We start from the raw sequence: 16,921 nt of genomic DNA on the forward strand, positions 1-16,921 counted from the left end.
TGGAAATAGGCATCCTGCAGGTCCAACACCACAATTCATTCTCCAGGGTCAAGGGCAGACAAGACACGGGCCACGGTGAGCATTTTGAATTTCTCCTTTCAGAGGAAGAGATCGAGAGGGTGCTCATCTAGAATGGGCTGAAGGCTTCTGTCCTTCTTGGGCACCAAAAAGAAGAGAGAATAACCACACCCTACTTCTGGTGACGGCATCCCCTTGATAGCCTCTTTGCCAAAAGAGCTTGCACTTAGTGTCACAAAATTGAGAGATAAAGTCAGTCAGTCATTGGGAGGACGGTGAAAGATGCAACAAGGATGAAAGGAAGGGTAAGGCTACATCATGCCCAACCTGCATGGCCTGTGGGAGAACAGAGCGAAGCTCGTCTTTGGCACTGGGGAGGGCTTTTGCTACTGAGTCCCAAAGGACGTGAATATAATGGCCCAGTAAACAGGAGATATTGACTGACCGCAGAACCAAACTGGCAGAGAAAAACAAGAGTTTTCCCAAAGTCTTCACTCTCTTAGATTCCGCCGGGTGAGTGGGAGTGACATCGTTATGGCTGGTCCGGCTAGTGGAAGCTTGCAGCACGAGATTCTCCTAAGTGGGGTGCTGAGAGAGAAAGGCTGGGTCGCCCAGGGCAAGACAGTGACACCTGGCAATTTGCCGGTTGACTGGAGGGCAGGTACAGGGTTTAGCCAAGGCCCCCAGAAGGGTATCTGTCAAGGCCTCACTGTCTGGGAGGAGAGGTTTGGAAGCAGTTTGGCCAGGCTGCAGGACTTCTTCCAGGATCTTAGTTTTGACCTCCATTGTGGGATGTTGAAGACTTCGGCTTCCCTATGCATGACCATGGCATGGGGCACATTCTTCAGTTGCTGGGTTAAGGGGCGAGAAGAGGGCAGTTTACGGAGAGGTGTCTAGCCCACCAGCCTCCTGCAAGGCTTCATACCAATTATCATTGGCATAGGGCTAAGGAACTCATCACCCTGGTCATAGTCCTTAACAGAGTCTGTACCAAAGAGGGAATACAATGAATGCTGTCTCCCTTGAGGTAACGCAAGTGTAAAAACTGCAGTCGGATTCGGTTGCAACATCGATTCGGCATCAGAGAGGATGATAGAGTCACTTATTTAGGCAGCAAAGTCGACATTCTAGTTGACACTTCCGGGGCGGTGCCAATACTAAACGAAAACGAAGACTGGTGAGGATACCTGCAAGCAATTTTAATCATTGATCCCCTGACTCTAAAATCAGATGCTCTCTTCAGATTCTAAGTAGAACCCGCCCAGATATGGAAGGTATCCGTGTGGTAACTATGATGAAGCATGCCAGCCTGGGTATTCTAGTGGGAGAGAGCGCCTATAAAACACATAGGAATACTCTTATCTGTGAGAGAGTGTGAGAAACAACTAACCTTATAACAGTGTGTGCTCTCTCTTGATGTGTCCGTTGAACGAAATATTGGAAGCGGAGAGAACCCACTTTACAAAACGTGTAACTCTCCCTTTGTAAATTTGGATGCAATAACAGGAAGCTCCACGAAGGGGCACCCCAATACAGGTCAAATGGCATGCTATGGAAAGCACAGGAGTTTAGGTTACTTGCTTACTGCCACACCCTTAATTAGATAAGCCACTCCGCTTGAAAAGGATTTATAGAGATTTCTTAACCCACGTATCGTTTAGAGACCCTACAACTTCATCATCATATCTTTATTCGGTCATTTGTAAAAACCATCAAAGTGTACAAAATATAAAACATAAATATATCTACAATAAAAATAGTATTAAACCATTGCAATCGGATAACAAATGACATATCGAATCAATTTAAGAACATGAATACATGTACCATCAGTCTAATCATGCTTATGGAAAGGAGCATTGCTTAAAACGGTTTCATAACTACACAAGAGATTTTTAGAGTAATATCATAACTAACAAAGGAATCTTTTACGGATGAACCAAAAGGATAACAGAAAACGACTAAGGGAAAAATAAATTGGTCCAGAAGTGTCTGCTTTAAAAATTCTAAACCCGATCGGATACTTCCTGACACCCATATTAAGGCAAATAGGTCTAATCCATCTCTTGCGTAGCTGCATGTACTTGGAGCAGACGAACAATGTGTGTTCTTCGGTTTCATCAGCTTCGCAGCATGCAGGGCAGGTGTCAATTACTAAACCCCTCTCCCCTTTCCCTGAAAATTTCAGTAATAGGTTACCATACCTAAACCGGACATATAGGCTTTTAGCAAGTGAAGGCGAGATCAAGTCAAGGAATGGTGCAAAAGAGGAGCAGGATTTTAGAATTAAAAAATTTGCTGTTAGCTGTCCACTAGCTATATTATTAGTGTAGTGCTCCCCCACCACCTTCCAGTAAATAGCTTTAAGGGACAGAATGTCACGTCCGGTAGCCCGTTCTAGATTCTCCCATAGACCCGTTAGGTTCAGTGACTTGCACCATTTAGCGATATGCTTGAAACAGGAAAGTTGTTTTGGCCCCTTAAGTGCCAGGACCTCCCGTAAAGAGTTAAGATATTCAGTTAATTGGGGAGTAGTCCATAGGCGCAGCCAATAAATTAAGGGTTTCAGGGCAGCCAAGTCTCCGATTCTTTTTAGCCCAAGGTCACAAAAAAGTGGGGTTAGTGGTGTTGTGACGAGTAGTGCAATCAGAGCCCTTGCAAAGTTTCTCACAGGTTGTTAGCTGGGTTACAGGGGTGAATCCCCAGATCTCCGCTCCATACAGAGCTCCGTTCTAGGCTTTTGCACGATCTATTTCAAGGGCTGGGGAGAGGGGTTGGGTGTAAGATTGTTTAAAGAATCTTAATACTGATTTAGATCTTTGGCATAAGGTCAAGTAGCTCTTCCTCAATTGATAATCCCAGCTAAGTGACTCACTTAAGCCTATGCCCAAGTGATCAAAATCCTTCACACGTTCCAGAGGTTCATGCATGATCTTAACCTCTCGAGTACCACCCCTTGTTTTACCGAACACCATAAATTTAGTTTTTGTGGGGTACAGTTACAGTTTTCTATCCTTACAAAAACCCAGGAATTTATTCAATAAGACTTGTAAGCCGATGGGGGTAGTGGATATTAAAAGTGAATCATCCGCGAAGAGTAAGATAGGTACTTTTGCGCTATTCAGCGAGGGGGCATCATTATTGCAATCCATTAAGCAGCTCACCACATCATTAATGTACAGAGAAAACAATGTGGGAGCGAGGATGCACCCTTTGGGCGGACCCCGCGTTCTATCGGAATCCTCTCCGTCAGTTCCCATTTACCCCCCACCTAACCTTCGCACAAGTGTCCTTATGCAACCAGGAAATCATAGTCACCAAATCAGCCGGGCACCTTGGTCAAGCATAGTCTTCCACAACAAGTTGCGTGGCACCAAGTCGAACGCAGCTCGCAGATCCACAAAGGCCACATAAAGCCGCTGTTTCCTAAGTAGCACGTACTTCCAACCCAGCAGAGAATATCTGAAGGCTTGGTCGCACGTGCTAATTTTTGCACGAAAACCCGCTTGGGCTGAGGACAATATCTTGTTATCATCCATCCAATTTTGGAGTTTATCTAAAACTTGTCTAGCAAAAACCTTCTGTAAATTATCTATCAACCTGATGGGTCTATAATTAGAGGGGATAGCAGGATTGCCCTTCCTAAAAATGGTTATTACCTCTGCCCCCCCCTCCAGGTTTCCGGGATGGACCCACCAGCTAATATACAATTAGACAGGAGGTTTATGTAAGGTGCCCATATCGCTGGTTCAGGCTTATACAGGTCCCCTGGGATCAAATCCGGTCCAGGGACTTTACCTGGTTTTAATTTATGGATTGCTGACCAAGTATCCTCTAAGCTAAAGGTTCGCGAGGGATTATGTGTGGGCCCGTCAATAATATCTTTAGACAAAACAGCCTGGTCTGTGTGGGAGTCTACGCTAACCCTTCCGCCAGAATATAAACAGAAAAATGATCCACCCATACCTCCGGCTGAATAGGATGGCAATTAGAGGTGGAATGCTCCGCAGTACCTTTAGACACAATCAGCCAAAACGTACGGCAATCTCTTGCTTTTGCTGCTAAAACTAGGTCATTCCAGTTGGTGTCGGCGTGTTCATGTTTGGCTTTACTAAGTGCAGCTTTATAGAAGTTGCGGGCGGAGGTTATGTCGCACCTAGATCGCCCTCTAACTGCTATTTGTAGTGCCTTCTTGGCACACTTACAGTCATCATTAAACCAATTTTGGGCCCTTACACTGGTAACTTTTCCAGCTCCACTGGGTTTTAGGAAGGCTAGCTGCAGAACTTCAAAAAGTTCTTTATGTGTGGCAGTGACATACAAAGCATTGGACAGGACGGAACTATCCTTAAAACTAGACATATTAGATAGGGTGACTGCTACAGACTTGTAAATTTTTGCATGGAGATCTGGATCGGCTTGAATTTTGGGCCATCTAACTCTCCTACGGTTGTTAGTTGGGACTTCGCTCAGTTAAATTAGAAATACAACAGTGGGCACCCCTAAGCAGGTCCTTACCCTTTAATTTTAAAAACAGAGAATTATGGTCACTGTCTGTCCTTAGCTCAATTGACATGTCTTCCACTAAAGACCATATTCTAACATCAACGAAGATATAGTCTATAATGCTAGTGTAGACACCCCTTTTAAAGGTAGCCTTCCTTGCTAAATCTGAAGGGGTTCTCCCATTACATGCCCTCATACTCCTACCGGCGGTTAGGGAGGCAATCTGCAAGGACACATTAGACCAACGCTGGGCAGGTTTATCTATTACCAAATTGGGAATACCCCAAATCTCGTCCTCTTCTTCAAGGGAAGCACTTAATAAGGCATAGGGTTTGAACGCGGCATTAAAATCTCCTGCAACTATGATTTTAGAGATTACCTGATAACCTCCCACTAAGTCATCTAGCAGTGAAACTACTACAGATTCGCTATTAAAAGGTTCGGACCTGGCGTACACTTTAAGCAGGGTCAAAATTAGACCAGACGGAAAGGTAAGCTCAATACCCAGTATATCGGGTGTGTTTATAGTGAGTTGCTTATACCTACAGGCTATGTCGTTTTTGACCAATATTAGTAAGCAGCCACTGGCCCTACCAGACGTTTTTGGAGGGAGAGCATCCACACAATAAGAAGTATAGCCATTAATGTGCACCTTGTCTATGGCCCAGGTTTCTTGAAATGCACGTATATCAATGTTACCCATGGCAGTAAACCATTCGGGATCTTGCATTTTAGACTGTATCCCTGCAAGGTTCCAGGATAGTATACTTAAGCTATTATTTACCAGTGAACTGCTGTCAGTGGCACTCCCGGATGCACCGGCTACTCCATAGGAGTTAATTATGATGGTCTCTTCAGTAGCTATGGTTTGGAGATCCCAGACTATTAGTTCGGTGTAAAGAATGACGTCCTGGAACTCGGGAGTTAAGGCACAAACGTCATTCCGGGTAGCCAAGGGCAACTCATTTGTATAAAAGTTAACAGTATGCCCACTCACTTTGCAGAAACTACCAATGATAGACTTCATATATGAACCACTATCCACCTCTCTCAAATCGGAGATCCCATCAGCTTCCACACAGGTAAAGGGATGAATTTCAGAAGACATACCCCTATCTGGGGCTTTATGATCAAAGTGCCCTTTACCCACTGGATTCGATGCGAACAGTCAAACATTCTCATCCAGGGGGCTGAAGACATCAAACTGGTTATTAACTGGGATCGCTTAACTAGCCTGCCTCTGCCCCTCCCCTAAAAGCTTCCCGAATGGTGCATGTTTCATGCAATGTAGTTTATAAAAGTAACCAAGAGGTAAGAGACTAATCCCTGTCCGAGCCATCGTCCAGTTGCCCGCCCTTTCTAAGATTGCATTAACAAGTTCGGGTGACCCAAAGGAGATTACTACACATCCCTGGCCTTAATCGAATTCCCTACCCAACCAACACGTCTCACCATTTTAAAGTTTGAGTGGAGCGGGTTGCCTAACCTTGTCCTCCTGCTTAGCTCGAATAAAGATTTGTTTTTCAAACTGGACCAGTGTTCCGGCGCCCTCAGAGGCAGTTTAGGAACATTAGCCAACACTATTGTGTAGGGAGTCGCCTCGGGAGGTAGATGGAGCACGTCATTACCTTTCGTACCACTCCCTGCTCTATCGGGGGGACCATTTCCCCTTTTTGACTGTAATTCATCAGTGCATACGTCTGAGCTTTTTATGGGAAATTATTGTTTGGGGTACGATACATTTGTACTAGGAATATGGGCTGGGTCTTTTGCTCTCGGTAATGTTAACCCCGTGCAATTAGTATCTTGGTCATTAGAAGAAATGGGGTTATGGGCTGGTAAAGAGCCCGTGCCAGAGTTAGTAGATTCTCCTTTACGACTACAGTTGGTCCCAGAATACTGAACAGAATTAGCACTAGAGGCACCGACCAGGGGAGGCTGGAAAGGTTAAGCATTTATAGGGCATAGTTGCTTCTGTGAATTTAAGGAAGCAGCGCTCACACGTTTATCGGTAGCCTTTTCTAGTATAGCCAATTTTTGCATCAGTGGGTTCAATGTGACAGATACAACGTCACCCAATCTGGACCAAAGCTCTTCGCCATCAATAGATGGCAAAGAGGATACAAGAGGTGGAGCCGGGGCAAAATTATCCGTTATATTGCCAGATATGTCCTCAACAACCTCGATAGCCTCTCTCACTACACCTCTACGCCCTCTTTTAGATAATGGGTAGTTCTGCTTGCCAGGGCCCGGCCCATTCCGTTTTAGGCTAGGGTAAAGTGCTACTTCCTTGGGGATCCTTATTTAATTGGCTTCTAGTGTGCACTTTGGATCTAACAGTTGTTTCGTTTATCACTGGGGCAATACATAGTGCAGGAACCTGTTCAAACGGAATGACCGATGCCAAAGGTGCAGGTGATCCAGCAGAAGAGCTGGGGTCAGGGTGAGCGACCGAGATAGTACCACTAGAGGCATCAATTTGTGGAGGGGGGGCTGGGACTGGGGCTCAAAGGAAAGTCTATGTTCAGTAAGAGTCATTTCGTGCATAAGCACTGTCTCCGCCCTCATTATAAAGCATCTAAAGTGCCTGCCACCCCCTGCCCAACGATTTCCTCTTAGCTAGTTCCCTCTGCTCCATGTTCCCAAGGAAGATACTTTAGTGCACAATGTTATAATATCAAGTAGTTCAAATTCCTTGTACCTTGTTACCCAAATCTTATCTTTCAGTCTCAAGTCCAGGACGAGGTACAAATTCCCAAAACAGGGGTCAGAACTAATGGCAAGCCGCTTCTGCCAAAGCCAGGATACCTGACCTAGTCCAGCCTCTGACGGGTCCGGGCTTGGTCCGGGCTGTGTCCCGCGCCGCAGGGGGAGAGGTAGCGTAATAAGCGCGATGGGTGACGCCTTCCCCTCACTCGCGGCACCTGTGGCGGCGCTAAGGATGCTGGGACTGGTAGTCCCTGTGAGGCTTACTGCCAGGAACCCTCCGAGTAGCAGGAATCAGATGATAGACTACCCTGGGATTCGTAAAACAAAGTGTGTATGCGTCGGTCTTTTCTTGGCAGGGGGCAGCGCACCAGCAAACCCAAAAGGAAACACACAAGAGTGTCTAACTGCACCTTGGGTGAGGGGCAGGGTTATGCACTGGCAGCCATGGTGGGGACGGGGGGCACAGGTGGAGTCAGATTCAGAACGGGAGGGGAAGCAGAAAGCGTCACACTCACCACCTGCAGGGGCATCTACTCAGGCAATGTCCACCGCTGCGATCTCGGCAGCCAGCACGCAGCACCGATCCAGCTGCCGCCCCAGGCCAAGCAGATCGCCGCGTCAGGAAACTCAGGGCGCGTCCCAGCGGCAAGTGGTGCACGGGGCAATGAGGGCAGATCCACTATATGGAATCCTCACCGCCACCGATCAGGGCAGGAGGCAGCACACACAGTGTAGACACCAGCGGCGCCCAGTCTACGCCACGAGCAAAGTCTGTTCGATAGCGTGTTGCGACGTGGGAAGGATGTATTCCGGTGAGCCTCCAGCATCGGTCACAGCCCCAAGGTTCACAAACCCTTCCCGCCGAAGTGCGCATGGCAAGCCCCCGGTGAAAGGCAAATAGTTACGGAGCGATTTAGGCGGCTAGCTTGTTTTATCCCACTTAAAGCCCTGGATCGAATGGAGGAGGGCTGATGTACTCAGGGTAAAGGGAACACAGGGTTGAGTTTCCTCAGGTTCTAGTCCACAGAACTGCGCTGGAGCCGATGAGAATTAAATTCTGCAGGTAATTCTGTAATTACCTTGCGGGTGACTCCAAAAAAGCAGCCTATCTGCTTCAGTAAGTTAATTCCCTTCAACCCATGCCATTAGCTGCTTGCGTTGTGCGATGATAGCAGTAGCACCAGGCAAGACAACAAAGCTTCTGTGCATTGATCTCAACAGAAAGAACCAGTGCTTACATGCTGGTATGCTAACGTTTTAAGTGTTTACATACCAAAGGGTTCTTGATGCAGAGTGTCATTTCCAAAGATACATTTCTTGAAAATCCCTCTCCTAAATCAGCTACTAAATTCCAGATGGTATGATTATACAGTGCTTTAGGAAATTAGGAAAATAATGCCACAGCGTGGCAGCTTGCACTCTGAAGGCCTGGCCACCCAGGCAAGTGGTTTTGGATTTCAAGCTTTCAAAAACTGTTTAAAAAAGTCAATTAATATGGGGCCAAGTAAGTGAAGTCCCTTATGCAACAAGCAAGGTACAGATTCGGGTTGAGTGCAAACGTGGTTATTGTTGCTCTGGAGGCTGCAAGAGATGGTATGGTCATTGGGGAAAATCAAAGGGATAATAAAAATGGTTGGCTGCAGACACCTCCAGCTGATGTTATTGCTGGTAGGTGACTATAAGCAGCCAACTTTTTACTTTCTCTGAGGCTGCTAAACTTGTGTTGACACTATTGAATCTGGAAGTAACACGTATGTGTTGCAAATGCCATCTTTCTTTCCCAGGACCTAAGGGCAGATGATTTGAGATGTGCTGGTGGAACCGAATGATGAGTATTTAACGAAGGTAAACACAAACCAGCCCTAGCACAAAACTGTTGGAAATTAACGTACATGAAAGCAAGACTTCAATGGATCACAGAGAACAATAAATCATCTTTGTGGTGTTAAAGGAAGAACAAAGCGCTAAGTCAGATGAGCAGAATTTGATGTGCACTGCAAGCACCCTTATCCTCATGAGAAACAATTTGAATTGGTCAAACATTCATTATTATTTAATCTGGTTGTTTGTTAATACAGTAGAGATTATTAAAAAGCTTGCGTGCTGTTGATACAAGTTTGGCTGCATTCAAAGCCTTTTAAAGATGTGTGCAGATGGCATCTCAGTGTAGTCACCAAAAGGTAACAGACTGAAAGTCTTCTACACACGCAATTCTGCCTGATTCCAATAAATTAAGTGCTATAACATACCGGTAGACTACAGAAAGCTTTTTAACATTCTCAACTACAATAAAGACGAGACCCTCTCAAGGAAATGTTGACCAAATTAATTGCATTCGGTGCCACTCTTCGTGTGGATATTCTCTCTAATCGGGATTACCCACCTTTTGAATTCCCACAGTTACCAGACCAACTTCCTGCTTTTTATTTCTGCCATTTTAACAGACACCGGACAGCAGAAGGCACAAAATGAGGGTAATTATAATAATTTTCTTGGGCAGGGTGGGGAGAAATCAGCAACCCAGCATTGGTCTGGTGTCACAGTTGTTAAGAGGCACATCGTTTCAGCGCAGTACCTACCAATAAGTAATCAAGCCTGCAACTATTGGTCACACGGTGCTTCTATAAAGCTCTACTTAGATAAGTGACTTTGTATAGACACAATGGGCGGGCTGCACAGAAGAAAATTTAGATTAAGATATGTTTTTGATAATTTTATTTAATTTGTGAGGACTAAATTACACATTGGAATACTTTTTTACTGGAGTTGGTTATTTTCTCTCCAATGTTCATACTCCGCACACATTTGCGACTTCCAGTACTATGGACAGTTGTGAATGCTGCAGCACTACTCATAAGTATACAAACACCACCAACCTGAACTGAAGAGTCACCCATGATAAACTTTGCTCCTTCGATAACAGCGAGGTATGAAAAACGAAGTTGATCTGCTGTTTGTATCAATCCCATCCTGTAATTCCTCATGTCCAAAAGCACCTTTTTGATGTCCACGGATGAGGGGTCTTTCCTCTTGTCCATCTGCATAGAAAATTAACACAAACGTGATTTTAAAAGCGCAGTGCCAATAGGATTCTGCATCCATCCACATATGTTCTTCTCCCAAACCATTCTCAAATCTGGGATACAAAGTACCATGATTACTTCAGTGGTACTTAGCGATGAACAAGTTACTTACCTTTGGTAACGATATATCTGTAAGAAACATTAGTTAGTTAGATTCCTTACCTTAGAATATCCCCAGGCGTCAGGCTGGATCGAGAAAGATTTTTTGTCAGCAATACCCTTGCGCATCACTAGGCGTCGTCTGCGGCTCCGCGTCAGTCGTCGGCATCGTGATCGCCGGGATAACGTCAGTTCTTGTACACCGCTTTCCACGCCAGGAACGCAGAGCCATGCAAGAAACCGACACTGGTGCCAAGAATCTAGGGCCCTGAAAGGGATGACCTTAACCCTAGATGTCAGTTCGCAGAGTGGGGAGGATCGGTGGGGCGGTAAGGAATCTAACTAACTAATGTTTCTTACAGATATATCGTTACCGAAGGTAAGTAACTTGTGCATCTGAAAGAAACACGTTAGTTAGATTCCTTACCTTAGAATAGATACCCCAGCCATACCAAACCCGGTGGTGGGTCTGCGAACCAAGATCACACCAGGAAGTCCTGGAGAATGGAATGGCCAAAGAAGCTGTCTCTCCGGACTTGGCTTTCCAGGCAGTAATGCTTGCCAAAGGTGTGCAGCGCTGCCCACGTTGCTGTCTGACAAATGTTCTGCAGAGGGACTCCCCGTCCCAGGGCAGTATTAGCCGCTGTGTCCCGAGTGGAATGGGCCCTCAGCCCCACAGGAGGTTCCTTCTTAGCCAAGGAATAACAGGCCTTAATGCACAAAACGACCCACCGAGAGATGGTTCGCTGTGCACTGCCCGCCCCTTCTTAGCGCCCACGTAGCCAACAGAGTTGGTCGTCCACCCGGAACTGTTTCGTGCGGTCCAGATAGAAGGACAGCGCTAGTTTTGGGTCCAGACGGTGAAGCCTCTCTTCCTCTTTCGAGGGATGCAGAGGCAGAACGAAGGTGGGCAATGTAACAGACTGGCCCGATGTGAAAGGCAGTTACCACCTTAGGGAGAAAGGAAGGACGAGTCCTGAGAACAACCTTGTGCGGATGGACAGAGAGGAAAGGAGGCTTAGAAGATAGAGCCTGGAAGCTCACTCACCCGTCTGGCAGAGGTGATGGCAACCAGGAAAGCAGTCTTAAGAAGCAGAAGACGAAGAAGAGGACAATTATGAAGTGGCTCAAAAGGAGCGCACATCAGATAGGTTAACACCAGGTTCAAATCCCACTGAGGCATTACGAAAGGGACAGGAGGAAACATATGAGTAATGCCTTTAAAGAATCGAGCAACAACAGGGGACTTGAAAAGAGAAGGCTGATCAGGAAGCCGTAAGAAAGCAGAAACAGCTGAAAGATATCCCTTAAGGGTGCCCAGAGCAGAGCCCTGCTGGGCCAGGGAAAGAAGAAAGAGGAGAACTTCTGAAAGAGGGGCGGAAAGGGGATCCACAGCCTTTGCTGTGCACCATGCCACAAATGTATTCCACCTGCAGGCGTATACCGTTTTAGTGGAAGGACGCCTGGCTGCCAGAATGACATCACAGACTTCAGGAGGAAAGTCAAATGGCATCAACTGCCGCAGCTCAATCTCCACGCATGGAGGTGGAGACTGGACATGTTTGGGTGGAGGACCTTCCCCTGCTGCTGCGACAGAAGGTCCTCCTGAAGAGGCAGTCGGATCGGGGGATCGACTGACAGACTGAGTAGTTCAGGATACCAGTATCTTCGTGCCCAATCCAGAGCCACAAGGATGACTTGGGCCCAGTCACGCCTGATCTTCTTCAGCACTCTGGGCAGAAGTGGTATAGGCGGAAAGGCGTACAACAGACCGCAACTCCACTCGAGACGAAAAGCGTCTCCGAGCGAGTGCCGCCTTGGAAATTCCAACGTGCAGAACTGATGACATTGCGCGTTCTCTTCGGTGGCGAATAGATCTAACCTAGGCTCTCCCCACTGCCGAAAGAGGCCTTGCGCCACGTCAGAGTTCAGACGCCATTCGTGATCCATCATGCAGCGGCGGAAGAGTTTGTCCGCCCTGGCGTTCAGAGAACCTGCCAGGTGTTGAACCACCAGGGTGATGTTCCAGCCATGTCCAGAGGCGCAGAGCCTCCTGACAAAGGGTCCACGACCCCAACCCCACCCTGTTTGTTGCAATACCACATGGCGGTGGTGTTGTCCTTTAACACCTGCACCACACTTCCCCGGACAGATGGAAGGAATGCCTTCAGTGCAAGCCGGATCGCCCAAAGCTCCAGAAAGTTGATATGGAGCCAGGATTCCGCAGGAGACCAGAGGCCTCTGATCTCCGCCTCTCCCATGTGGCCCCCCCATCCGAGGAGGGACGCATCCGTCACTACTACGTGCTCCGGGTGGGGAAGGGAGAGGGATCTGCCACTGACCCAATCGCGGTCCGTGAGCCACCACTGAAACGGCCTTACAGTGCCCTCCGAGATCAGGACGTGGTCTGACAGGTTTCCTCTATGTTGAGCCCATTCGAACTTCGGGTCCCACTGCAGAGCCCGCCTCCGCCACCTGGCGTGATGTACCAGCAGGATGCAGGAGGCCATCAGACCCAGCACCAACCTGATCGAAACCCGGGATAAAAGGCTGAAAGATCGGAATCAGAGCCTGAATATCCCGAACCTGCTGTTCCGGATGACAGACCCGAAACTGCGCCGAATCCAGAACCGCTCCGATGAAAAGGAGCTTCTGGGAGGGACTCAGATGCGACTTCGGCACGATGGAGAACCCAAGCAAATGCAGGAGGTCGGCCGTACTCTGGAGGTGGGAGATGACTGTCCGGGGCGAGCCCGCCTTCAACAACCAGTCGTCGAGATAGGGGAAGACTAGAACCCCTGATCTGCGCAGATGAGCTGCGACCACCACCATCATTTTCGTGAACACCCGAGGGGCACTGGTGAGGCCGAAGGGGAGCACAGGAAACTGAAAATGCTCCTGACCCACCGTGAACCGCAGCTAACGCCGGTGGGCTGGCAGGACGGGGATGTGAAAATAAGCGTCCTGCAAGTCCAACGCTACCATCCAGTCTCCAGGGTCTAGGGCAGCCAGAACTTGAGCTAAGGTGAGCATCTTGAACCTCTCCTTCCGGAGGAAGGCGTTGATGCTCCCGAGGTCCAAGATAGGGCGTAGACCCCCTTTGCCCTTCTTGGGAACCAGAAAGTAGTGGGAATAACAACCACGGCCTACTTCTGGACCAGGAACGCGCTTGACGGCCCCTTTGGCCAAGAGGGCCGCAACTTCCTCCCGTAGAAGATTCAAGTGATCCCCCGACATGCTGGAGGGGTCGTCTCGAAGGGGAGGGAGTAGCCCCTTCGGACGATTTGCAGCACCCACCTGTCCAAAGTGATGTAACGCCAATGGAGCAGGTGATGGCGAACTCTGCCGCCCACTGGCGTGGAATGGGCCTGAAAGCACGGACTAGGAAGGCTTTGAGGCGGATGCTGCTGGGGTGGATGTGGATGGACCAGCACGTTGACCCCCTGTACCGCCTCGGCGGAATCCATGTCCGCGACCGCATGGAGGATGGTTCTGCGGCCTGTGGCTAGGCAGACGTGAGGGGGCGCCCCTTCCTTGGCCACGAAATGGGCGAAAAGCGGAAGATTGCGGGCGCGGGGCTGAGAGACCCAAGGACTTGGCCGTATCCTTGGAGTCCTTAAAGCGCTCCAGCGCACTGTCCGCTTTCTCGCCAAAGAGGCGATCGCTATCAAAGGGCATGTCCATGAGGTTGCTCTGGACATCCCCGAAAAAAGAAGTGGACCGCAACCAGGCGTGACGACGAAGCGCCACCGTGGACGACATTGCCCCGCCAAGTGAGTCAGTCGTGTCCAAACCACATCGGATGGCATACCGCGCTGCGTCCCGCCCGTCGGCAAGAGCCTGGGCGACCAGTGTCCGGGCCTCTTCCGGGCACAGGGGCAGCACATACTCCACCGTATCCCACAGAGAGTGGGAGTAACGGTCCAAGAGACAAGCGGTGTTAATTGACCGCAGCCCTAAACTAAGGGAGGAGAACAGCTTTTTGCCAAACTGCTCCAGTCTCTTGGATTCCCGATCCGGGGGAGCGGACGGGAAGGAGGTCTGGGAAGTAGAGGCATGGATGACCAGGCTCTCATGGGTGGGGTGTTGGGACAGAAAACTGAGGTCGCCCGGTGCAGGGCGGTGGCGTCGGCCACGTTCCGATCCACAGGAGGGACTGTGGAGGGCTTGGACCAGGTGCCCTTGATAACGTCCATTAGTGCCTCGCTAAACGGCAGCAGAGGCTCCGAGGAGCCTGCTGATGGTTGGAGCACTTCAGTGAGGAGGTTAGTCCTCACGGCCACAGTAGGTAGCTCCAGCCGCCTTACGCAACGCCACGGAAAAGGTAGCACCTTCCTCCGAAGCCACGGTCGGAGGAGAGATGAAGCCAGTGTCAGGGGAGGTGTCAAGGCCACTGGCATCCCCCAGCTCATCTGCCCAGTCCTTGGATAACTGGTCCTGGCGGGCCAGAGTGTAATCAGAGCCCTCCCAGTCGCCACCGTCATCTGATTCCTGATAAACAGGGGGAATGATCTGAGCCGGGCGGAAGATGAAATGGTCACCTATCGGTGTCGGATGCGGCGCAGGGCCCGAACCGGGGCACGGCGTCGCCCGGAGATGGCGCCGGGGGCGGCACCGGTGTCGACATCGACTGAGATCCAGGCCTGGAACCCACGGGGACCGGCGGCGTCGGGACGGAAGTCGACGATGGTGCCGGGGCAGGACCCGCCGGCTCGCTAGACCTCCCAGTCGAGCCTGCGGGGCCCGAAGGCGCACCGGCAGGCGTCGACGGCGGAACCAGGCCCCTCATGGCCGAGAGGAAGGCACTGATCTCCGCCGGAGTCGTGTCAGTCCCAGGGACCAGCGGGTATGGGGGCGGACGCGGCTCCTGCGGAGCCGCGGGGGTGGTACCACCCGGACCCTCGACCGAGTCACACAACCGGCGAGGGGAGTCCGAAGAGCGATGTTGTCTCTTGGACTTCTTACTGTGCTTCGACTTACCCGAAGACTTGGATCCCGACCATCGGTGGTGGTGGCTGCGGCTCCGCGACCGGTCCTTGGACCTACTCCTGGACCGGGACCGTGAACGGCGCGGAGCAGAGTGTCGGAGCTCGAGAAGCTTGTGGGACCGCTCCCACCTAGCCTTCGAGGTCACGGCCCGACAGTCCGGGCACAACTCCACGTCGTGGTCTGCCCCAAGGCAGTAAAGGCACCAGTGATGGTGGTCCGTTACCGACATTAGTCGGTGACAGGAGTCACAGGCTTTAAAACCAGGCATCCTACCGGCATCAGTTCGGTCGATGAGTAGACAAAAGAGTCTCAAAAAGTTTTAGTCAAAAAGTGACTAAAGGGGTAAGCTCTTCCCGGATCGGCGCTGTCTGGCGCAGAAAAAAGAAGAACTGACGTCAGCGCGCGAGGGCGGCGTCTAAGTACTCCGACAACGTCATTCCGGCACACGACACAGACGACGGACGCGCAGCCGCAGACGACGCCTAGCGACGCGCAAGGGGTATTGCTGATGAAAAATCTTTCTGGATCCAGCCGGACGCCTTGGGATATTCTAAGGTGAGGTATCTAACGTGTTTCTTTCAGATAGGTCGGACTAGGAAGGCTTTGAGGCAGATGCTGCTGGGGCAGATTTGGGCTGACCGGCTCTCTGTCCCCTGCTCCGCCTCGGCGGAATCCACGTCCTCGACCGCGTTGAGACTGGTTCTGTGGCCTGTGGCTAGACCGACGTGTGGGGGCGCCCCTTCCATGGCCACGAAAGGGGCGAAAAGCGGAAGTTTGCGGGAGCGGGCCGAGAGGCCCAAGGACTTGGCCATAGCCCTGGAGTCCTTAAAGCGCTCCAGCGCACTATCCGCTTTGTCGCCAAAAAGGCGACAGCCATCGAAGGGCATGTCCATGAGGGTGCTCTGGACATTTTCGTGGATCTCAGCCAGCCGTGGCGACGAATCGCCACCGTCGTCGCAATCGCCCCACCTAGCGAGTCCGTGGTGTCAAGCCCACATCGAATCGAGTACCGTGCTGCATCTCGCCCCTCAGCAAGAGCCTGGGCAAGCCGTGTCCTGGCCTCCTCCGGACACTGGGGCAGCACGTCCGCCACCGTATCCCACAAGGAGTGGGTGTAACGGTCCAAAAGGCACGCGGTGTTGATAGACCGCAACCCCAAACTGAGGGAGGAAAACAGCTTCTTCCCAAACTGTTCTAACCTTTTGGATTCCCGATCCGGAGGAGCGGATGGGAAGGCGGTCTGGGATGTAGAGGCCTGGATAACCAGGCTCTCAGGGGTGGGGCGCACCGACAGAAAGCTAGGGTCGCCCGGTGCAGGGAGGTGGCGCCAGGCCACGTTCCGGTCCACAGGAGTGACTGTGGAGGGCTTGGACCAGGTGCAAAACAGGACGTCAGTCAGTGCTTCATTGAACTGCAGTAGAGGCTCCGAGGAGCTTACTGGCGGTTGAAGCACTTCAGTGAGGAGGTTAGTCCTCACGGCCACTGCAGGGAGCTCCTGATAAAGGGCTTCGGCAGCC

General features: G+C 50.3%; 1 protein-coding gene across 1 annotated transcript in view; it reads right to left on the reverse strand.

Moving 5' to 3' along the window:
* The window catches only part of PTPN1 (protein tyrosine phosphatase non-receptor type 1), a 350,095-nt gene that overhangs the window by 40,100 nt on the left and 293,074 nt on the right, over positions 1–16,921 (reverse strand). Inside the window, exon 7 of the mRNA XM_085619150.1 lies at positions 10,110–10,271. Coding sequence (XP_085475276.1) covers positions 10,110–10,271 — 162 coding nt within the window. The remainder of the gene's footprint in view (positions 1–10,109; positions 10,272–16,921) is intronic.

This window comes from Triturus cristatus, chromosome 7, assembly GCF_964204655.1.
Source record: "Triturus cristatus chromosome 7, aTriCri1.1, whole genome shotgun sequence".
Taxonomy (NCBI): domain Eukaryota; kingdom Metazoa; phylum Chordata; class Amphibia; order Caudata; family Salamandridae; genus Triturus; species Triturus cristatus.